General features: G+C 43.1%; 4 protein-coding genes across 4 annotated transcripts in view; all 4 read right to left on the reverse strand.

Moving 5' to 3' along the window:
• dnajc1 (DnaJ (Hsp40) homolog, subfamily C, member 1) overlaps positions 1-3,578 on the reverse strand; it is a 4,376-nt gene extending 798 nt beyond the window's left edge. The window contains exons 1-10 of the mRNA XM_074689445.1: positions 3,332-3,578; positions 2,945-3,046; positions 2,810-2,856; positions 2,539-2,704; positions 2,060-2,230; positions 1,878-1,962; positions 1,540-1,694; positions 1,300-1,419; positions 983-1,031; positions 1-111 (exon numbers count right to left, since the gene is read on the reverse strand). The exon at positions 1-111 is cut by the window's left edge and continues 284 nt beyond it. Of these exons, the coding sequence (XP_074545546.1) occupies positions 1-111; positions 983-1,031; positions 1,300-1,419; positions 1,540-1,694; positions 1,878-1,962; positions 2,060-2,230; positions 2,539-2,704; positions 2,810-2,856; positions 2,945-3,046; positions 3,332-3,490 (1,165 nt within the window). The 5' untranslated portion in view covers positions 3,491-3,578. The remainder of the gene's footprint in view (positions 112-982; positions 1,032-1,299; positions 1,420-1,539; positions 1,695-1,877; positions 1,963-2,059; positions 2,231-2,538; positions 2,705-2,809; positions 2,857-2,944; positions 3,047-3,331) is intronic.
• A 1,070-nt stretch (positions 3,579-4,648) lies between these two features.
• LOC141804812 (cadherin-7-like) lies at positions 4,649-11,868 on the reverse strand. Its single transcript, XM_074689442.1, has 11 exons — positions 11,560-11,868; positions 11,000-11,294; positions 10,567-10,686; positions 10,323-10,490; positions 9,941-10,128; positions 7,257-7,510; positions 7,046-7,182; positions 6,607-6,728; positions 5,984-6,104; positions 5,603-5,854; positions 4,649-5,312 (listed from the first exon to the last, which is right to left on the reverse strand). Exons 1-11 carry the CDS (start codon positions 11,800-11,802, stop codon positions 4,771-4,773), a joined length of 2,442 nt encoding a protein of 813 aa, XP_074545543.1. The 5' UTR covers positions 11,803-11,868; the 3' UTR covers positions 4,649-4,770.
• A 2,071-nt stretch (positions 11,869-13,939) lies between these two features.
• mplkip (M-phase specific PLK1 interacting protein) lies at positions 13,940-18,484 on the reverse strand. The gene is made up of 2 exons (XM_074689133.1): positions 17,750-18,484; positions 13,940-14,251 (listed from the first exon to the last, which is right to left on the reverse strand). The coding sequence occupies exons 1-2, from the start codon at positions 18,083-18,085 to the stop codon at positions 14,153-14,155; spliced, it is 435 nt and encodes a 144-aa protein (XP_074545234.1). The 5' UTR covers positions 18,086-18,484; the 3' UTR covers positions 13,940-14,152.
• Positions 18,485-19,550: 1,066 nt separating this feature from the next.
• On the reverse strand, positions 19,551-23,443 carry inhbab (inhibin subunit beta Ab). The gene is made up of 2 exons (XM_074689044.1): positions 23,026-23,443; positions 19,551-20,396 (listed from the first exon to the last, which is right to left on the reverse strand). Exons 1-2 carry the CDS (start codon positions 23,441-23,443, stop codon positions 19,621-19,623), a joined length of 1,194 nt encoding a protein of 397 aa, XP_074545145.1. The 3' UTR covers positions 19,551-19,620.
• Positions 23,444-24,450: the final 1,007 nt, after the last annotated feature.

A 24,450-nucleotide genomic window follows, 5' to 3' on the forward strand; every position in this document is an offset into this window, starting at 1 on the left:
GCTGCTCCTCCCCACTGCCCCTGACCTCCTGCTGTGTCGTCATGCTGCCAGAAACAGGAAGTGACCTCACAGATACAGGCTGACCTTTCAGCTCCGACAGCTTCACCAAACCTAAAGCGCAGGAAACACAGAAACAACATGATCCTGACTTTAGACCATGATCCTTACATTAGAACATGATCCTGACTAAAGAACATGATCCTGACTCTACACCAAGATCCTGACTTTAAACAATGATCCTGGATAAAGACCAAGATCCTTACTTTTGACCAAGATCCTGACTTTAGATCAAGATCCTGTCTTTAGACCATGATCCTGACTCTAGACCACGATCCTGACTTAAGATCATGATCCTGACTTTAGTCCATGATCCTGACTCTAGACCATGATCCTGACTTTTGACCAAGATCCTGACTTTAGATCAAGATCCTGTCTTTAGACCATGATCCTGACTCTAGACCACGATCCTGACTTTAGACCATGATCCTGACTTTAGACCATGATCACAACTCTAGACCAAGATCCTTACTTCAGATCACGATCCTGACTTTAGATCAAGATCCTGCCTTTAGACCATAATCCTGACTCTAGTTCATGATCCTGACTTTAGACCATGATCCTGACTCTAGACCAAGATCCTTACTTTTGACCAAGATCCTGACTTTAGATCAAGATCCTGTCTTTAGACCATGATCCTGACTCTAGACCATGATCCTGACTTTAGACCATGATCCTTACTTAAGAATATGATCCTGACTTCAGACCATGATCCTGACTCTAGTCCATGATCCTGACTACAGAGCATGATCCTGATTAGAGAACATGATCCTGAATTTAGACCTTGATCTTGAATTTAGACCTTGATCCTGACTTTGGCCCATGATCCTGACTAAAGAATATGATCTTGACTTTAAAAATGATCCTGAGTGTAAAACATTTACTTTCCAATAGGAATCTGAGGGATTGAGTAGAGTCTCTGTACCTGAGCTGTGGCTCACGTTGTCCTTCACCTGTTTGACTTTGGTCGTCACCTGGATTGGGGAACAGATCCAGTTTTTAATGTGCAATCATATCATTTTAAACTGCATTCAAACCAGTTTAATCCATGTTTAAACCAGTATAATCTGCATTAGGGGCAGGTAATCTGTCGTCAAACCAGTTTATTCTGCAGTCACATCATTTTAATCTCAAATCACACCAGTTAATCTGAAGTCAAACATGTTTAATCTGCATCCCACCCAGTTTAATCTGGATTTAAACCAGTTTCATCTGCCGTCAGAACAGGTTTTTCTGTCTTACCTCGGACACTGATCGACCCAGCTCCAGAGCAATCTTCTCCCAGCGACCAGGAGTTCCCCCAGGGAATTTAACCATCAACCTGCTCAGGACGCTGAGCTCCTCCTCTGACCAGTCTGACGCCTGAGGACGGGAACACACAAACTGGATCACTGGTCCTCAGCCCTCATTCACCTTTACACTATTCCACTGGAAACATATCATAACACACACACACACACGCAGAGTGCAGCAGGAACACACCTTCTTTGTCACTCTGCTCTCCTGCAGCCAGTCGTCCATCTGGTCCTCGATCTCCTCGATGGACAGCGTCTGATCGTAGCTCTGGAAGCTGTCGGCTGAAGGCTCGTACACGGGAAACTCCACTTTGGGTTTCTTCACCTTCAGACGCTTCTCCTCTGGACAGGAAGTCAGCACAGAGACCATCAGACAGGAAGTCAGCAAATAGACCACCAGACAGGAAGTCAGCACAGAGACCATCAGACAGGAAGTCAGCACAGAGACCATCAGACAGGAAGTCAGTCCATGGTCTGGGTGAACAGGGGTCATCAGAAAGGATGATGGAGGTTATAAAAACTTACTGGGGACCACTTCCTGTTCAGCCTCAGCCTCTTCTCTCTGCTGCTGCTTCATCTGCTGGTAGTCCTCATAGTACTGCTTCACCTCCTGAGACCAGAGACACGGTCACAGACAGAAACCACCACAGACTGATGGCAGAGTCTGCCAGAGACCAGGACCAGACTGGACCCTCACTGGGACTCACCTGTATGGTGTGGGGCAGGTTTTTGACGGACACGTAGAGCCAGATGCTCAGCTTCAGGGGGAGGATGTCGTGCCAGTGAGGTCGGTCCTGACCGACACACCTGACCTCCTCCACAGGTCTGGAGCTCAGCTTCTTCTTCTTCTCTTTCTTCTTTTTACTCAGCAGCTCGTCCTGAAACACAGAGGAGCAAAGTCAGAGGAGCAAACACTGAGGAGCAAACACAGGGACTAAACTCTGAGGAGCAAACTCAGAGGAGCAAACTCAGAGGATCAAACTCAGAGGAGCAAACACAGAGGAGCAAACTCAGAGGAGCAAACTCAGAGGAGCAAACTAAGAGGAGCAAACTCAGAGGAGCAACCTCACACCTGTATCCACCTGAAGCTACACCTGTGTCACCTGACTGTTATCATGACAGCTGTTTGTGTATGAATGGATAAATTACATCTCTACAGGTGCCTCATGCTGATTGGTCGACTCACCAGCTGCTTCTCCAGGTAAATGGACCAGATGACGGCGTAGTGTCCCACCGTGAGGATGAGGAAGAGGAGGAAGCCCAGCTCAGTGTTACTCATCTTCCTCACCCTCCTGTAGTAGAAGACTGGCTGCCTCCAATCAGGAAGTCCGTTCACCAGGATGTCATCATACCTACACACACACACACACACACACACACACACACAGAGGGGTGAGGGTCTGGGACAGGCTGCAGAGTTTTGTGATTGGTTGATGAAGCAGACAGGTAACTCTTACTTGCTGCGTCTCTCCTCGTCCTTGAGGACTTCATAAATGGCCACCAGCTAAAAACCAGAACCATGAGGTCATTGAACATCAGCCAATGGGATCATTGCTGTTTGTGCATTTGTGTGTGTGTGTGTGTGTGATCACCTGTCTGAACTGGTTTTCAGCATCTTCATCCTTGTTTTTGTCAGGATGCAGAGTCAGGGACAGTCGACGGTACGCCTTCTTAATCTCTGCAGCTGGCGCGTCCTGAGGAACACACACACACACACACACACACACACACACACACAGAGAGAGAGAGAGAGAGAGAGAGAGAGAGACCACGGTAAAGGGACAGTCTGTGTTTTCATGTCAGGTCTGTCCCTCACACACTCTCACACACACACACACACACTTAAAACCAGCTTCATTAGCATCAGCCGTTAGCATTGGCTCGTTTGTGCGCGTGCCACGGAACCGTTAGCAGTCGTCACCAGCAGATGAATTTGTTCTGTTACCATGGAGACAGTTAGCATTAGCATTAGCACGGACCTGCTCCACAGACAGGAACTGGTAGAAGGTTTGAGGGATCTCCTCGACCAGGTCCAGCAGCTCCAGATCCGCGTCCCAGGCGACCACGGAGGGGACCGCAAAGCCCAGCAGGGCCAGACAGACCACCAGGGACCTGCACGGACCCGCACGGACCCGCATCACTGACGAACACGACAAGAACTCACAGGACTCCGACAGACCCGGGTCTGATCCGGTCTGCTCATCGGCCAGCTCAGCGCCACCGAGCAGGAACTACAGATATACACTTCCGGCTCTCACTGTCAGAATAAGAGTCCTCCGTCAGTTTGTGAGCAGCTGCTGCAGTGACACCTGCTGGAGGCTCAGGGTACTGCAGACTGAGAATATTTATTTTAAAACATCAAAATAAGAAATCATTCAGAAAAAAAAGAAAACAAACAGAAAATAAACAAATTGATCACAAGTTAAAGAGCAAAAATCTAAAAAAATATGAAACATAAAGTGATCAAAAGTTAGAGCAAAGAAAAAGGTAAAGAAAAAAATTATAGAAAGTTAAACTCCTGCATGAAAAAAAAACAATAAAAAAATAAAAAAAATAGATGAACAGCAAGAAAAAAGAAAGATGTGGAAGCACCTCCAGCACCTCCCCCTAAAGACAGACACAGACTGAAGTGTCTCAGCATCTCCAGGGACTGAGCTCAGCTGGTTTCAGAAAGAGGCCTCAGAGAACAACCTGCATCAGCATCTGTGCTAAACTCCATCTTTAGACCAACTCCTCATCAACCAACCTCCATATAATAATAAAATAATAATAATAATAATAATAATAAAATAATAATAATAATAATAATAATAATAATAATAATAATAAAAAAAAAATAATAATAATAATAATAATAATAATAATAATAATAATAATGATAATATAATAATCATAATATCATAATAATAATAATAATTATAATTAATAATAATAATTATTATTATTATTATATTATGTAGGTATATAAATAAAGATGGATTGTTTTTTAACTGTTTATTTGCTTTTTGTTTCAAAGAAACAACAGAAGATCGAGACAAAATACAAACAAAACAATACATATTATTTACAGTTAGAGAGCAATAACTATTAGAGCAATGCAGTGCAAATTATATCAAATATAATAGAAATAGCACAAGCAAATATACAAATAAATTATTGATGAATAAGTGAAATTGATCAAGGAAGAAAAGAGAAAAGAAAAGAAATAATTTATGATAGAAATAATCATTGAAAAATAAATAATAATAATAATAATAATAATAATAATATGTTTATTGGTCAGTCTGCTGGCCTGAACATTAAAAAAGAAAGGGTCCCACATCCTGTGAGATCCCCTCAGGGAGCCTCTGGTGAATCGATTGATTGATTGATTAACAAATATTTCTATGATTAATGGGGTCTCTGTGGTCTCTGTCATTTAATGGTCTCTATGTGGTCCCTGAGAACCAGGACAGTAGACCCCTCCTTGGTCCGGCCCATACAGGTCTGCAAGCCTTTTGAACCTGGGCCCCCATGCTCTCAGGAAGTCATAGTTCTGCCCAGACTCTGATGAGTGAAACAAGTTTAAAGAGCTTAACGAGCTTAACGAGCTGAGGGACTCTGCTGCTGACATGCTGCCCTCGAAGGCGTAGGTCTGCAGGGAGTCATAAGGGGGCGCAGCCTGGTCAAGGTCTGCGTCCTGCAGCCTGTCCCTGATGAACACCTGGAACAGCCTGTCTCTCCCTGTGACCTCCCCAGGGGGTTTTGGGAGGAGTCCGGGTGGGTCTGTGACGAGGTTTTGGAAGGTGTGGTTGGTCTGGTTGAGATGTCGCAGGGTGAAGATGTCGAAGGCCTCGGTGTCCTCCTCACCTCCACCTTCGTCATCGTAGTGGATGATGTTTTCACGAATGTCTCGTTCTTCATCTGTCATCAGAGGCCCCGCCCACCTGTGTTTGACCACAGCAGTAACCATGGTGACACCTGAAAAACACCAAACTTCATGTCAGTGATCACAGATGATGATGGTGGTCCCTGACATGGTTCTGTTTAGTCCTGGTCCCTGACATGGTTTTGTTTTCTTTCAGACTTGTTGCTGCTATGGTGCTGTGGTTGTAAGCTAGCTTAAAGCCTGATCTGTCATTGCTGTGATCTTCTTCCTGTTATCTAAGCAGGTATGGATCCTGGTTTAGGCACAGGTAAAGGTACGAGGTCTGGTTAAAGTCCAGGTACAGGTTCAGGAACATGGATCAGGGACAGAAGTGAGTTCTTACACAGCACAGTGAGGACACAGGCGAGGCTCGCCACGGCAGCAGTGCTGAAGCTGACCTCCAGCGCTGGCAGGACCCCCTGGCTGCAGGAGAGCTGATGTCCGTGGATGTCGCAGTCGCACACCGTGACCGACAGCGTGTTGGTGCTGCTGAGGGCAGGACCGCCACCGTCAGAGATCACGATCAGCAGGAAGTGAACCGGCCAGTCCTGCCGTGAGAAACCAGCGCGCCGGTTCAGGACAGTCGCAGTGTTGTCTGAAGACAGAGACGTACAAAGTTAGAGTTATAAGGTGGACTGGGGAGTTATTTAAAGTCAGATTTTTAAGGTGGAAGAGAAAGAGCTGAGGGGTCGAGCTGTGTGGTTTTTCTAAAGGTGGTCTGTACCTTCGTTGTCTCTGACGGAGAAAAAGCTCAGGTTTCCAGCAGAATCTGTGCTCAGGGAAAACCTGAAGTGTTGTCCGTTAACCGGGTCATCTCGATCCACGGCGCTCAGGATCGCAATGATCTGAGGGGTAAAAGGTCAGACAGGTCATGTGATGTTATGTTTGAGTAAATCCATCACCAATAAATCCCAAACACCTTTACCAACAGGACTTTACTCCACGAAGGAGCAGGAATGAGACGAGCCACGTAGAAGAGCTTCAAATGACTGGAAAGACTAAAAAACACACGACGGTACACGTCTGTTTACCATTTAGCAGCTGTCTGTGTTGAAATGCAGTTAATGGGTCAGGTTATTAAAGCGGTGATGGAGGATTTGGATCAGACAAAGATTTGAAGAGATAAAATCAGATCAGAGGTGACCCAGCGCGATGAACGCACACAAATCTCTGTCGATTATCCAGAGGTCAGAGGTCGTACCTTTAAACACTGTGGTTTCAAATTCTGCGCCTTTAACATGGATGATGATGGTTTTACAGTTTGAGTTTCATGTTTGGAAAAGTCATAGCTGAGTGCATGTTTTTTAGTTTTTATCGCAGCAGTAGAAACATCCAGGTGTTGTTTACCTGTCCAGGTTCTGAGTTTTCACAAACAAACGTCTCGTAGTCTTTGGCCAGGCTGGGAGCGTTGTCGTTAACGTCTGTGACTGAGATCAGAACCACAGTTTTCCCCACCTGAGACAGATCCACTGAGACACACAGAGACACACACAGAGACAGGAAGTCCACCGAAATGAAACACACAATAGATGCAATGAGGAGGTGAAGGAGGTGTCCAGCTCCTTTATTTCCGTTTGAAATCCAGAGGAAGCTACAGCAGTTAGCTTAGCATTACTGAAGAGACAGGGAACAGCAATGACAACCCATAAAACAACAAAATAAGGCTGTAGATAAATTATTTAAGCTCTCCGTACAAAGACTTTTGAATACTGGTCAAACCTTTTGAAACCTGGACCCTGGCTGGCTAAGGGGGTATCTGGTTTGGGGGTCTAACGTTGATACTCACAGATCTCAGTGGCCAGCACGCTGATGTTGTGCAAAGCGACGGCCTCTCTGTCCAGAGGCCTGGCCGTGGTGATCAGCCCTGAAAGGCTATCGATGTTAAAGTAACGCTGCATGTCGGACTTCCTGTCTATAGAGTACCTGTGGGGACATCGAACCGCATCATAAACACCTGCTCTGGGGCTGACTGTGACTCTACTGATGTGGCGATGTACCTGACGGGACTGTGGATGTTGTCCGGGTCTTGAGCTGAAACTGACCCCACCTCAGCTCCGACAGCAGCTGCCTCAGAGATCACCATCCGACTGACAGCGGCGGAGAAGACCGGTGGCTCGTCCACGTTCTCCACCAGCAGACGGACCTCCGTTACATCCCTGAAGGGACCCAGGGCCAGGAAACGAGCGTCTACGTAGTGATTGGACACCTCAATGTGCAGCATGTAGCTTGACTTGCTCTCGAAGTCCAGAGCCTGGTGGAAAAAAACCAGTTTGACCATAATCTTCATAACGGTTTCATGTGGAGACAAAGGTGTGGCACACAGAGGCACTCAGGTCTGACTCTGCGTGACGTGGGAAACTTCATGCCCAGAGGTTTCCTTCAGATCAGAGCGTTTAGGTTTTCCACACATCGCTGCCATCGGTCTAAATTTAACTCTGCCTGTGGTGATCAGCAGCTGCTCAACAGCAGACGACTCTCCTCTGGGACTAACACAGAAAACATGAACATAATCTTTTAAACTGCTGAAGCACGGCGCTCTAAAGCAACGCTTAAACACATAAAGATTAGAGCCTGTTCACAGATGTTAATATTTATAATCCTTCCTATCCGGTTAAACACTAAGAGGATAGAGAGATGCCAGAGGCCAATGGAAACTGTGTCTGTCCCTTTCCCCAAAAATTCATTCACTATGAAACAGATCAAAACCATAACTCAGAGAAAACAGTTTCTTAGATGAATAAACCAGCATCTGTCGATATGTCTGCAACTTAGAACCCAATGTCTGCAACTTAGAACCCAATGTCTGCAACAAGAAAACCAGTGTCTTTTACAAGAAAACCAGTGTCTTTTACAAGAAAACCAGTGTCTTTTACAAGAAAACCAGTGTCTGCAACAAGAAAACCAGTGTCTTTTACAAGAAAACCAGTGTCTGCAACAAGAAAACCAGTGTCTTTTACAAGAAAACCAGTATCTGCAACAAGAAAACCAGTGTCTTTTACAAGAAAACCAGTGTCTGCAACAAGAAAACCAGTGTCTTTTACAAGAAAACCAGTGTCTGCAACAAGAAAACCAGTATCTGCAACAAGAAAACCAGTGTCTTTTACAAGAAAACCAGTGTCTTCAACAAGAAAACCAGTGTCTGCAACAAGAAAACCAGTGTCTCCAACATGGAAACCAGTGTCCAAGACAACAAAACCAGTGTCTTCAACAAGAAAACCAGTGTCTCTTACAAGAAAACCAGTGTCTTTTACAAGAAAACCAGTATCTGCAACAAGAAAACATCTGTCTGCAACAAGAAAACCAGTGTCTGTTAGAAGAAAACCAGTGTCTGTTACAAGAAAACCACTGTCTGCAACAAGAAAAACAGTGTCTTCAACAAGGAAACCAGTGTCTGCAACAAGAAAACCAGTGTCTGCAACAAGAAAACCAGTGTCTGCAACAAGAAAACCAGTGTCTCCAACATGGAAACCAGTGTCTGCAACAAGAAAACCAGTGTCTGCAACAAGAAAACTAGTGTCTGCAACGAGAAAACCAGTGTCTGCAATGAGAAAACCAGTGTCTCTTACAAGAAAACCAGTGTCTTTTACAAGAAAACCAGTATCTGCAACAAGAAAACATCTGTCTGCAACAAGAAAACCAGTGTCTGCAACGAGAAAACCAGTGTCTGCAATGAGAAAACCAGTGTCTGCAATGAGAAAACCAGTGTCTGCAATGAGAAAACCAGTGTCTGTTACAAAAAAAACAGTGTCTGCAAAAAGAAAACCAGTGTCTGCAACGAGAAAACCAGTGTCTTCAACAAGGAAACCAGTGTCTTCAACAAGGAAACCAGTGTCTTCAACAAGAAAACCAGTGTCTGCAACAAGAAAACCAGTGTCTGCAACAAGAAAACCAGTGTCTCCAACATGGAAACCAGTGTCTGCAACAAGAAAACCAGTGTCTGCAATGAGAAAACCAGTGTCTGCAACAAGAAAACCAGTGTCTGCAATGAGAAAACCAGTGTCTGCAACAAGAAAACCAGTGTCTGCAATGAGAAAACCAGTGTCTGCAATGAGAAAACCAGTGTCTGCAACGAGAAAACCAGTGTCTGCAATGAGAAAACCAGTGTCTGCAATGAGAAAACCAGTGTCTGCAACAAGAAAACCAGTGTCTTTTACAAGAAAACCAGTGTCTGCAAAAAAAAAACATTGTCTGCAACATGGAAACCAATGCCTGAAGTATGGAAACCAGTGTCTACAACAAGAAAACCAGTGTCTGCAATGAGAAAACCAGTATCTGCAACAAGAAAACCAGTGTCTTTTACAAGAAAACCAGTGTCTGCAACGAGAAAACCAGTGTCTGCAACAAGAAAACCAGTGTCTGCAATGAGAAAACCAGTGTCTGCAATGAGAAAACCAGTGTCTGCAACAAGAAAACCAGTGTCTGCAATGAGAAAACCAGTGTCTGCAATGAGAAAACCAGTGTCTGCAATGAGAAAACCAGTGTCTGCAACAAGAAAACCAGTGTCTCCAACGAGAAAACCAGTGTCTCCAACGAGAAAACCAGTGTCTCCAACACGGAAACCAGTGTCCATGACAACAAAACCAGTGTCTGTTTCAACAAAACCAGTGTCTGGGACTAGAAAACCAGTGTGTGCTATATCCCCCAGTACTGGGGATTCTTCCATTGTTTTTCTTGGAGGCACCTTCTGGAGGGTGATCAGTCCTTCCTGCGTGTTGGGGTCGTTGATCAGGCGGAAGGTTCCCAGTCCATCTCCATCCAGGACTCTGTAATCCATCTCAGCGTTCAGACCAACATCCAGGTCCAGAGCTCTGATCTTAGCAACAACTGAAGAAACCAGAGCAGACTCTGGAACACTGAACTGATAACTTTCTAGAGGAACACACACACACACACACACACACACACACACACACACACACACACACTCACACACACACACACACACACACACACACACACACACACAGATACATGAGAAACATGGGGCCCCTCCACAGGTAAACACACTTATACAATGTCTGGTTGTGATGTCACAGCTGAAGGTCAGAGGTCATGGGACTCACTGCGGGGGAAACGAGGTGGGTTGTCGTTGACGTCTGTCAGCGTCACAGTGACAGACGTGGTCCCTGACAGACCCCCCATCTGACCTATCATGTCTTTGGCTTGGACCACCAGCAGGTATTGGTCTCTGGTCTCCCGGTCCAAGTCAGGGAGAGCAGTCCGTACGACACCTTCAGGAGGGAAAGGTGTGTTTAGGTGTGTTCAGGTGTGTCCAGGTGCGATCAGATGCTTCAGGTGTGTTCTTACCTGTATGTGGCTCCACAGTGAACTGAGGCTGACCCTGAAGCAAGCTGTAAACCAGTCGGGCAGAGTTTCCGTACGTTGGGTCGTCATCGTCAGTTGCCACCACCGTCACCACGGATGTACCTGAACGGGAAGCACACCTTTAGGTCATTATTCATACAACACCTGCTTCACCTTCCACTTCCTGTTTAATCTCGAAACAACAGAGATGTTTGGGTTTTGAGTCTGGCTCAAGGGCACTTCAGCATGTGACTGCAGGAGCTGGCGTTGAACCTCTGACCAATGACAGATGACTCACTCCCCCACTGAGCAGCTGCCTCATTTCCACTGGTCTACTGATGCTATCACAACCACATGACAACCAGAACCAGACCAGACCAGAACCCACTGAGGCTGCTTTGACCAAAGCGTCCGGTATGGAGGTCATCAGACTCACCTGCGGGAGACCTCTCAGGTACCCTGGCTGCGTATGGTCCGTCCAGAAACTTGGGCTCATTGTCATTGACGTCCTGGACTTTGATGATGAACTGGGACTCTGGTTCTACCAGCTGGTTGGTCTTCTTGTCCCGTGCCTGAGCCCTCAGGGTGAAGTAGGCCTGCTGTTCCCTGTCCAGCCTCTTGGTGGCGTGAATGTCTCCAGTGTCCTCATCAACGGTGAAGATGGACATTGCTCCTTCCCCACTTAGTACATACCTGACCTGTCTGTCACCGTGATCAACGTCAGAGTGGAGCTGCAGGGACCAGAAGGAACCAGACAGACCAGGTGAGAACAGGTGAGACAGGTTAGACAGGTCAGCCAGACCATACAGACCAGGTGAGACAGACAGACCAGAGGGAACCAGGCAGACCAGACAGACCAGGTTAGACCAGGTCAGACAATCAGACAGACCAGGTGAGACAAGGTGAGAAAATTAGACAGACCAGGTGAGACGGACCAGGTGTGACAGACCATGAATCATTGAGGCTCTGACAGTCAAAGATCTCAGGTGTTCATACCTTTCCCACGTACAGCGGCTCGTCTCCGGTGTGCTCCTCCAAGACGAAGAACTGGTTCCACACCCAGCTCCTCTTCCTCCTTATAGGGAGGTCAGCACCTCCTGCTCCTCCTGTCCCTCCCCTTCCTCCTCCTGATATCCGATGTAGGAGGGCAGAGCTCAGGCTAATTGCCTCGCAGCCTGGCTCCTCCCACACGAGCACGTTGAACACAAAGAGCACGCTCAGAGCACACAAAGAGCTCATCTCTGAAGAGTCCGACGCAAAGACCCCCCACAGTCCACCCTGAGGAGTCTGACCTTCCAATGAGGGGCTGTCAGACCGTCCTGTTACCAGGAGTCACAGGTGAACAGGTGGACGATGAACCAGAGGAGCCTGGGAAAGAAAAACTTTAAAATAAAATGTGGAGCGTCTGACGAGCTAACTCTTCTTCTTTGATCATCACAGCTACAGATGATCACAGTCAATTAAATCATTAAAATATTCCAATTAGTCAAAACAACAAGAAAACATAACAACAATGATAAAACTTAAAAACATCACTTATAATCCAACAAGACGTTACAGATTATTCTATAATTGATGATAATCTGAACCCTAACTCTGAGCTGATGGATTGATCTTTCCATGATTGTTAGTTTTAATTCATAACAAGACAGCGACAGATAAGGGCTGGTCTCTAAATGTGTCAGTGTGCTGGTGACCTCGACGTTTTCTGTCTGTTGATTTAAAATCATTTTACATTTCATATTTTATAGTGTAAAAAACTAATAAAAACACAATCACAGGAGCTTTTCTATGTTATCTGTTTCTTTTAGGCCGCACAGAGACACAGGCTGACATTTCTTTGATTATTATTATGATAATTATGTCAAAATCATTTTTTCATGTTTTCATTATTATCATTATTAATCATTATTATTTTAATATCAACATAACTTTGTAAAAAGATTTTGGTTTTTCTTTTATAATTTTTAGCATTACAAAATAAAATTGTTCAAATTTAATATTATAGTTATCAGTAATGTCACTTTTTAAATTCTTTAATTATTATTATTATCATTTTAATTATTTGTATTTTATAACAATAATCAGTTTAACTGTTTTATTGCTTCATTATTATCACAATTTTAATTATAAATTTAATTATTACTGTTTTAATGCTTTATTGTTATAACCATTTTTTAATTTCTTTGTATTAATGTTTAATTATTGGTGTCATTTTCAATATGACAATTTTCTTTACATATATATATATATATATATATATATATATATATATATATATATATATATATATATAATTGTTGAAATGCTTTTTTAATTGGTCGTAATCATTCCTTTTTGTCTCATTAATAATATTAGTTTAAAATGCTCTATTATTATTATGATCAGTATTTGTATTGCTATCATTATGACACATCTTTTTTTTTTAACTTTTTCAAATTTATTTGTATTAATGTTTGATTATTAGTGTCATTTTCAATATTACAATTTTCTTTACATATTTATATATATATATATATATATATATATATATATCATTGTTGAAATGCTTTTTTAATTGGTCATAATTATTCCTTTTTGTCTCATTAATAATATTAGTTTTTAATGCTCTATTATTATTATGATCAGTATTTGTATTGCTATCATTATGACACATCTTTTTTAGGTTTAAACATGTAACGATAATTTTGTTTTTAAAGAAGTCTTACCGTGCAGGAGTTGGAGTGATCAGCTGATGATTAATGATTATCCATTCTAACTAACCTCCTTTCAGAGACTAACTCCAGCAGCAGCTCAAACACATGTGCTCTCAGTCTCTGCTGTCCCTCAATTAAAGGGGGGGGGGGCTCCTCCTCTTCCTCTCGAGGGGGCGGAGCCTGATTAAAGAATCCACCACAGCATATCTGGACATGAAGTCTTTTCACACGACCGTTGCTCCGATGATCAGGAGGTGAATCAGTCAGCCAGCTGTGACTGTACACACCTGAACCAGCTGATCTCTGCTCATCTCTCCAGATGCTACAGACTCACTCTTCATCACAGCGTAACCTCAGGAGGTACAGACTCAGTCCTGCAGCTGCAGCAGACATGATGCCTTCAGGTACAGATACAGAGTCAGTCACACATGATGCCTTCAGGTACAGATACAGAGTCAGTCACACGTGATGCCTTCAGGTACAGATACAGAGTCAGTCATAGCAGCATAGGAACCATTCTCTCTCTCCCTCAGGTGCTCACTGGGTCTCAGGTGTTCAGTTAGACACTTAGACAAACACACGCTCACACACACGAAGAAGATGCAGCTTCCTTTGTCAAAATAAAACAGGAAACAGGACGTTGATCTTTAAAAGTTCGATCTTTTTATTTTTATAAAATCACAAACTGTTTTTTAAATGTTTGAATAAAAACTCATGAAGAAAAAACATTGTTGGTCTAAAAACTTAAAAACATTTTAAAAACATTGTTTTGAATCGGATCCCTGATTTCATTTCATCATGAAGCTGCCAACACACACACACACAGACACACATCTTGCTGGTGACTGAGCACGCTCAGAAGGAGCAGTCCATTTTAGGCCCAGCATTTGTGTTCAGCTTTTGGTGACGGCGACGGGCTGCAGGGCCGCCCAGGGATCCTGCAGCATCGCAGGACTGAAATACTTCTCCACTGGAGCGTCTGACGAGCCCGACTGAAAACACACAGCAAACGAAAAGATTAGAGACAAAACATAAATCCACGTCTTCATTCTGACACCAACACACACCTGAGAGGTCACTGTAAGGGACGCGACTCTGAGTTTCACATGGACCATGATTACTGTTGTGGTCTGCGGGGGTTGTGGGGCAGGGTGTAACAAAGGTTTACTGTGTGATGAGCTGAGTGATGTTCCAGCAGAGGTTTGAATTCAAAGAGTTAAAGTTTCAGAAGATAAAAGTGTTACATCCACACCCAGTCTCCCCTATGTGGTAGTTTGGGGATGAGTATTTGTATAAACATCAATTGTTTTGGTCGTTTCCTGTCGTTGTTGAGTGTATGAGCTGTCTGAACATTTACTGAATGTTTGATAAGTTGTTATGATGCAAACATTTCACCGAATAAAATCTGTTTCTGTTTCACTAATGTTAATCCCCATCAGTAATTCCGCTCACTGTGAATGTCTCTGCGGGGATTAATCACAATTAATCACTAATAACCACAGTTATTATTTCAGGGTCTGACGTCAGCCACAGCTCTGCTTACAGTTTAACCTGGAGAGAAACCGAATTTCCCGCCTAACCTATGCTGCTCAGTCTTTACATGTTAATAATTCAACTTGCAAATCAATTGATAAAATGTTACACTGTTTTTTATGGGAAAATAAAACTCATTACTAGCGAAAGTCCATTACTTTAAGCCCTTATGACAAAGGTGGTTTGAACTGTGTTGACTCCAATGCTCTTAATAATACATTTAAAATAAAGTGGATAAAAAAATACTTACAAAACCCCACATCTTTGTGGAATTTCATTTCACACTGTGTTTTCTCAAATTTAGGTGGCCTTAATTTCAATTATAGCATTCCAAAAATACCACTGAAACTCTCTAACTTCCATCGACAGGCTCTTTTAGCATGGACAGTGATTTACAAGCACGATTTTTCTCCACAGAGTTGCTTCATTTGGAACAACTGTAATATCGTTTATAAGAACAAAACGCTGTACTTAGATACTTGGTTTAACAATGGAATTATTTTGGTGAGTCAGTTGTTCAAAACTGACGGTCTGTTATATGATTATTCTGAGTTTCTTATGAGATATAATGTACCAATAATGCCTAGAGAATTTTCAATGGTTTTCGACAGTGGGGAACCCTCAGGGCCTTCAAGGTATTCAGTGAAGGCCTAATAAGAAATATTGAAAGAATTTTTGTAATCCTAGATAATTATTTTATTTCTTTATTTTGTTTTATTTTGTTTTTATTTATTTATTTTACTCAATGAAATCATAGCAATGAGTTTTATATTATTTTTATAAACTTGTCCTGGCAACAATGGATTAATAATATAACTAAATGGAAAATGCACCAATCACAATTTTCCTGTTGATGGTATCTGGGTAAATCAGCGACACATTCTGGCAGGCAGGGCCTTCAGTAACTGCAACGAATGCCTGTGTAACTCAAGGGAATGTGGACACAATTTGACAATGACAGCTGTCTTAGCCAATCAGATTTTGTTAAGTTGTGGGCGGGATCATTTCCTGTCATCTTCCGGGTATTCGCGAATACTTACCAAACACCCCCTCCCTGCTCCTCTGCAGGTTTCCTCTTCACTCAGACGGGGCATATTTTACTGACCAAAAACACAAATAAACGGACTCCCACTGAAAAAACTCTGATATCTGTCTGCATTCACGCTTTATTTAGAGAATTTTCAGTGCGTTACTTTCACACAAAAACACCGCTAAATAAGGCTCTAGTTCTCATTGTGTCGTAAAACGGCGCTACCTCCGCTGCAGAGCCACAGCTGGTTACGAGGCTCTCGCCGCTTAGTGTATCAGTCCGCGCGCAGCGTGCCAGATATAAACAAACACAGGTAGTCTGCCAGGACGAAGAGACACGATGAGAACTAGAGCCTGATTTAGCGGTGTTTTTGTGTGAAAGTTACGCGCTGAAAATTCTCTAAATAAAGCGTGAATGCAGACCGATATCAGATTTATTTGGTGGGAGTCCGTTTATTTGTGATTTTTGTAAAATATGCCCCGTCCGAGTGCAGAGGAAACCAGCAGAGGAGCAGGGAGGGGGTGTTTGGTGCGAGCGCTCTGGGCTTCTGCTGCACAAAAACACTGCTGTAGGGGTAATTTCTGCCCTGAACCTTGTGATAGGACCCAACTTGTTCCATCCCGGAGTATCACTTTAATGGATAAACGCCGAACTGTAGCTGTGAGTGAGAGAGGAGAAAAGAGAAGATCTAGTTGGCAGAACGTGAAGAGAAATGGTGGAAAGTAATGGAGAAGACTGTGTGGTTGCTGGATTACTTGAAACTCTGTTTTTGTTTTTTTTTATCAATTTTATATCTTAATTTTTTTTTAATTGTTTGAATTTGTGTTAGGTGTTGCAGTGTTCAGGCACATGATAAATATTTAATCCCACAAAACTATCAATATACTAAACTTCCATGTCACATGATTCTGGCTATTGTTTTTATTTCTTGGTTTGATTGTTTATTGCCATGTGTGGTCCCATGGTCCTACTGAAGGCCCAGTGGCTGGGGCCACGGTTCGCCACTGGTTTTCGATGCTATTCCATCTGGTTTGTGTATGTTATTCAGGTGCTCTAATAGCTCTCCTCCTTTAACATTTCATCCTCCTGATGTGTCACAGTGTCCTTTTGGTAAAGTTTGCTTTTCATCAGTCAAAACTCTGAACCCCAAGATAAGAGCCTTGTTTCAGGATGACCTCATTTCTATCCCACCAGCAACACACTATTGGGCAAACTTTGTGTCTGATATTGAATGGAGAAAAGTCTGGACGTTACCACAAAAATTATTTTTAACCAACAAAGTAAAAGAGGTCTCATTTAAATTGATACATAGATTCTACCCTGCAAAACAATACATGTCAAAATTTAAGAGCGACATAGATGTTAACTGTTGTTTCTGCCAAAACCATCATGAAACATGTGCTCACCTCTTTTGGTCCTGTGACTTCACTTATACTTCCACAAGTTTATTGCTGGTTTGTTTTCTCTGATTTTCACCTGTTTTATAAAAATCTTGTTTTTGGTTTTCATTATTATAACCATAAAGACAATAATGCTTTCTTCCTTATAAATATGCTCTTGTTGTTGGCCAAGTTCCACATTCACAAATGTAAATTCTTGAACAGAAAACCGGAACTCTTTGTCATGAAAAAGGAACTTGAACCATATAAAAGGACAGTCTCCAAATCCACAAACACTAAGACTTTAAAAACTTTCAACATTTGCAAAGAATTTAACTTGTTTACATTAAACGCATTCTCGCACAAGATTTTTTTTTTCTGTTATGTATTTTTCTATCCCTTTTCATTTTTTTAACGTTCCTGTCTCGTTTGTTATTGTATTTGTGTTACGACTCTTGAAGTTAAAAAAAAAAAAAACATGGACAGAAACCACATCCACGAGCTTTTCCCGCCTTTGGGGCTTCTAAAGTTGGTGTGTCAGGCTTTACCTGTTGCAGGTGAGCTGAAGGACTGAAGGACTGAGGCCGACGGAAACCGCGTCCCCCTCGCCACATGTGACCCCCCGAGCCCCGGGCTCCGCTGCCGAACCCGCCCGGGGAACCCTCTCTGTAGCCCCAGGAGGAGGCCGGGGAGTAGGGCGGAGAGTAGACCGGGGAGCCCGGGGCGTAAGCTGGACCGCCGCGGGGAGATCCAGCGCGGGGTCCGGAGCCTCCGTACGGGGAACGGGCTCCGGGGAAACCCCAGCAGGAGGACGGGGACGGTAACCTCCCTGGCGGCCGCGGAGCTCCGGGACTCCGCTGCGGTCTGACCGGAGCTCGGTACATCAGAGCGGCTGGAAACCCGCAGCGAGACGGAAGACCGGCTGGAGGACCGGTTGGAGGACCGGCAGAGACCTAAAGGTGGATCAGTGGGGGGTTCTTCTTTCTTCTTTAAGCCTTTAAATCCGTATTTCAGCTTGTTTGTGTCACAGTCTATGCTAACACAACAACAACAACAGGCTTCTTCTTCTTCTTCTTCTTCTTCTTCTTCTTCTTCTTCTTCGGTATAAACTATCTCAGCACATTCCCGCCACCCTCTGGTGTGGAATAATTACTGCACAGGCGTACAGACTAGCTTATGTAGCTTCGTATGCATGAGGGAAAAAAAGCATCCCTGTCATTAAATCATGTTTTCCTTAAAATCAGCAAATGTAAACTCGAGAACTTATCCTCAGGCTAACCTGGAACCGGAAACACTACTTGATACCGATCAAGAGGGCTGCAGCGCCGCCTGGTGGCTCCCTGTGTCCCTAAGCTGTGGTACTTTGTCACAGCATAAATGATCAAAATTACTCCTTCTTAAATAGTAACGGCTCTGAAACTGAATGAGCCACAAAATAAAAACTCCAAAAAATAAAAATAAAAACAAAAATAAACTGGATAAGATCAACATTTAGGTTAAAGACAGAATAAAACAGTGAAGTGTAGACTGAATAAAAATAACTGGATGTAGAGACTGAATAAAAATAGTTTGACAGAATATCTAAATGTGGATCGTGGGGGTGAGGTTGTCACACTCGTTTCTTGGAGACGTATCCTGATTGGAGCAGCACAGCCAGGCTGAGCGCGGGGGAGAGTCTGAGAGCAGTTTGTGGTGGAGGTGGTGTTGAGGTTACTAGGCCTGACGTGTCCAAGAGGCCGCCCACACAAAAAGTAGATCCTTTAATTTGACTCACATGATGACTGTTCACCTTTCCTCACGTTTCTCTGGTGTCTTCATCCTCACCAGTCTGCATTTCTAAACCGTCACTGACTGTGAAACGTCAGTTTACACGTCTACAGTTTCACTGAGCAAAGTGAGAAAGAGCAAAGTGAGAGGGGTTATAAAGGAAATATGTTTCTTTATTGTCTGCCAGCATTTCATCATCTATGACATTCAACTTATCACTTAAGAAATAATATTTAATATCATCTTTATCACAAGTATCAACAAAATATAACACATATAAAAAACACTCTTTCCAAGCATTTCACTTACAATGTCATCAAAAATAAATAACAATTCTCTTCAGTGGTTTTCTCAACCGAGCACAATGTCAGCTAAAAAAAAACATCAGAAATCAAAACATTAAATGAGGCAGAACTCAGTGATAGCAACAGAAAGAGCTACACAACAACAGGACGCAGTAAAAAACAACAGAAACAGAGAACAGTGGACGGCACAGATACAATCGGAGGCGCTCCTCGTCGAACGGTCAGACGCAGCCTGGAGGAGCGCTTCGCTGGTTACAGGTTGCATAGATTACTCAGGTGGATCTGTTGTTGAAAGAGTCAGTAACAGACGCCATATTTGTCCCTGAACAGTAGCTCTGCCTCCGTGGTTACGAGCAGCCGCACTCCTCAACGATCATGTCCTGGATGTCCTTCTTGATGATCTTCTGCTCTTCGTTGAAGTAAAGCATCGACATGGCGCGCAGTTTCGTTGGCACGCAGCACGACCGGGCGTTATGAAATGCACCATGGCCCCTTAAGCGATAATGGTTGATAACCGTGGAGTGGAAGGTTGAGCCTCCGAAGCTCGCCATGTGGTTCGGACAGTCCCCCTCGCAGTAGTTAGCGTGGTAACCGGATGGCGCGATAATCCAGTCGCTCCAGCCGATGTCCTTAAAGTCCACGTAAAACTGGCGTTTGCAGCAGAGTTTCATTTTGCCGTCACACTCCAGACCTCGTTTGACTCGTCGCTGGACGGACTCTTCTCGTGCTCGCAAGACCACCATGAGGAACGGCCGGTGAGACTGATCCCCACCTCTGACCCCCGCCACCAGTATGGGTGAGGCGCCGGCCTCGTCGCACTGTGGGCAGGAAACCGTCAGGTCGAGTGCGCTGCTGCCGCTGTCCAGCAGAGTCTGAACACTGCGAGAGACGGTGAGGGTGTGCCAGCCACTCCGCCGTGTGTCCACCATCTTTTCTGAAACACTCTCTTCTTCACCAACATCGTCATCATCACTGCGGCGCCGGAGCAGCCGAAGCGTGACCTTGCCTTTTGCTCGGCTTCCCTTCAGCACCTTCAGGAAGATCCAGACGTTGGCCTGTTCAACCACCGACGACTCGCCACCTTCCACTGAAATGTCAAAGGTCACCGAGTTCAAAGAGTCTCCTGCAAAACACAGAAGGTAGCATGTTAGCGTGTTAGCATGTGGAACAGAAACGTTCATCAAAAACCACACGAATGGAGCCGCCGCCTCTAAATATATTCCATGTGAGCAGAAACACTAAAAAAAGAAAAGGCCTGTTTTCAGGGAATGAAGTTAACAAGGTCACACACACACACACACACACACACACACACACAGAAAACACAAGTCTTTGTCTCTCTAACAGATAATTACCGAGGCCCAGATTTGTCTGAATGAAGAGATTATTCACGGCCTGAGACCCCTCGGTATGCCCCCCAACCCCCGCCTCTAATTTGGACGGATGAGGGACAATTTTAGTCGGAGTTTCCTCTGAAAGACAAACTATTTATAGCACAAAGACGTGTTGTACGTTTATATAAGCAGTGGGTCAACATAACACAGTGAGTGTTTAGAGCAGGCCTCATGTTCATCATTTACCATCATCATCATACATCAACTATTATCATCATCTTTATCATTATCATCATCATCTTTATCATTATCATCATCATCTTTATCATTATCATCATTGTCTTTATCATTATCATCGTCATCTTTATCATTATCATCATCGTCTTTATCATTATCATCATCATCTTTATCATTATCATCATCGTCTTTATCATTATCATCGTCATCTTTATCATTATCATCATCGTCTTTATCATTATCATCATCATCTTTATCATTATCATCATCGTCTTTATCATTATCATCGTCATCTTTATCATTATCATCATCTTTATCTTTATCATCATCATCTTTATTATCAACCATATCATCAATCATCATCAATCATTTTTAGCACCATCCTCATCCTCATCTTCATCATCATCCTCAATAAATGTGATCAGCATCATACATCAACCATTATCATCATAACCATCAGTAGAATTCATTATCATCCTTATCATCATCATCAGCCATATCATCAAAACCACAAAAATCATTAATCATTATCATCCTCATGGATCATTCATCCTCAACTTCACCATTGGTTTCATCAACCACATCATCATCATAATTAATATCATCATCACTAATCATTATCATCATCATGGCTTACCATCATTATCATTCAGAATCATCTTCATCACACATCATCTTTTTCCATCCTCATCATCTTCAACATTGATAATTATCATTTTCATCATCATCATCATTTATCATCAATCAACAAACATCATTATAATTTATCGATTATCAACATCACTTTCATCATCATGTTTATCATTATCATCAGTTTCATTTATCATCAACCATATCATCAATCAATTTTAGCACCATCCTCATCCTCATCCTCATCATTAATCAACCTCCTTTATCAATATCATCAGTATCGTTCATCATCGCCCACATCATCAATGATCATCATCACCATCACCATTGTCATAGATCATTCATCCTCAACCTCACCATCAGTTTTATCAACCACATTATCATCATAATCATAATTAACATCTCCATCAATAATCATTATCATGGCTCACCATCATCATTCAGAATCATCTTGATCACGCATCATTATATTTAATTTTCATTGTCTTATTTCATCCTCATCATAATCATCATTTATCATCAATCAACAAAGATCATCATTATTGATTATCAACATCACTTTCATCATCATCATCATCATCATCATCATCATCACTATCAGAATCTTCCATTTATCATAATCATCTTCATTATTATCATCTTTATCATCATCATCATCAACATAATCATCACTGTCAAAATTGTCATCTTCATCTTCTTTTTAACATCATCTTCATCATCATCCATCCTTATCTTCATTATCATCCACAATGACTTTATCATTTGTCTTCATCAGCCTGGTTGCTACCTGGTATTAACCTCATCATCATAATTCACCATTATCATCATCATCATCACCTCCAGCATCGTTAGCATCGTCCATCATTATCATCTTAATAATGTAATCATCTCCACATTCTCACATTCATCATCATCGTCATCATTGTCGTCATCTTCATAACTACATATTGTCATTTCCATTACCATATCATCATCAAAATTAACATCTTCATCAATACTCATTATAGATCACCATCATCATCATCCTCATTATCATCAACATCGATCATTTATCATCGTTATCATCATTGTTTATCATCAATCAACGAACACCATTATCATTATTATCAGCATCATCAACATCATCACCACTACCAAAATTCTCATTTTCATTTTTCATTTATCATCATCATCATCATCATTATCATCCTTATCATCTTTATCATCCACATTGACTTTATCATGTATCTTTATAGCATAGTTGCTACCTGGTATTAACCTCATCATTATTTTCATCATCATCATAATTCACTATTATCATCATCATCACCTCCAGCACCATTAGCATCGTCCATCATTGTCGTTATAGTCATTACTTTCGTCATCTTCATTAATATTTATTGTCATTGTCATTACCATGTCATCACCATCATCATTGTTAGCCATCCACTCGATCACTTTAACTCTCTTGAAACTTTAAGTATGAACAAAGTCTTTCGACCTATCAGCTGTGACTCTAACCTAACTGAGACCTTTGACCTTTGACTCTTAATCATGAAGGATGAAGGTTACCTTGCTCTGCAAACATGATGATTTCTGACGGGGACTCAGCGAGCTGCGGCGCACTGGCACCTTTGGTTTCCTCCTGGATCTCCACGCTGCCATCCTCAGCCACGCGGCCCACGTGGAGTTTCTTGATGGCGTTGAGCATCGCAGCGCGAGGGACTGGCTGTGTAAGGTTGGGTCGAGTGCGCAGGTGCAACATATTCAGAATGTGACGTTTCACTGCCTCCACCATGTCCTCCTGTCCTCCTGAGGAGGTCGAGTTCCTCCTTATGTGAGACAGGGAGCATGATGGACAATTTGGGGATTGTACATTTTCCTGAACCTGAGACATCCGGTCAACCTCTGGACCAGGAGAAACTGTTGGAGAGGCATCCACCGCAAGACTGACAGCTACAAGGAAGATCAGAGCTGGCAGAGAGGACATGGTGCTCTGAGCCGTCAGCGCAGGAAGGAGAGTCTCAGGCACGTCTCAGACGGGTCAGAGTAAAGCCCAAGAAGAGTCTGAGAAGAGTCTGAGAAGAGTCCCAGTAGAGTCTGTGCAGAGTAACAGTAGACTCTAAAAAGAGTCTTGGTAGAGTCTGAGTGGACTCAAAGTAGAGTCACAGTGAAGTCACAGTAGAGACTACAGGAGAGTCTGAATAAAGTTTGAGAAGGCTCTAGAGTCACAGGAGAGTTTGACCAGTAGAGTCTTGACTCAGTAGAGATTGAGTAGAGACACAGTAGAGTTTGTAGATCTTAATGCACAGATTGGAAAAAGCACTTAGACAGTCCCCGAAGTCCCTGCTGGGTTCATGTCCTCCAAGTTCATTTCCTCATTATCCCTGTCCTGGTTGTCCAGGTCCTGTTGGATCCAGTCCTGGTGGAACTGGTTCTGATGAATCTGGTCCTGTTGGTTTTGATGCCTCTGTTCTAAGTGGATCCAGTTTTGATAAATCTGGTTCAGATGAGTCTGGTCCTGGTGTATCTGGTCCTAATGGGTTTGGTTCTGTGCAGAATGTGTGCTGGGTCACTCTATTCTCCTCTCTGCTCCGTAATTATACCTCTCTGCCCGTTTAATCCCTCCCTCTGTCCACAGAGGTATTTCCCTGTGAGTCACTCTCTCTCTCTCTCTCTCTCTCTCTCTCACACACACACACACACACACACACACACACACACACACACACACAAACACACACACTTTGTGAGTAAAGTCTCAGAATATCTCAGGACTGTTTGTGGTGTTTCCTTCTGAAAGAACGTCACGACAGAAGAGGAGGAAGGAGAGAAGAGGAGGAAGAGAGAGTGTCCCTGATTCATTCATACCACACACACACACACACACACACACACACACACACACACACACACACACACACACACACACACACTCACACACACACACACACACAGATGACTCAAAGCGGTATCATCGTCACCTCACGTGGAGGA

Source organism: Halichoeres trimaculatus, unplaced genomic scaffold (genome assembly GCF_033239565.1).
Source record: "Halichoeres trimaculatus isolate MK-OKI-2021-1 unplaced genomic scaffold, fHalTri1.1 fHalTri1_scaffold_15, whole genome shotgun sequence".
NCBI lineage: Eukaryota > Metazoa > Chordata > Actinopteri > Labriformes > Labridae > Halichoeres > Halichoeres trimaculatus.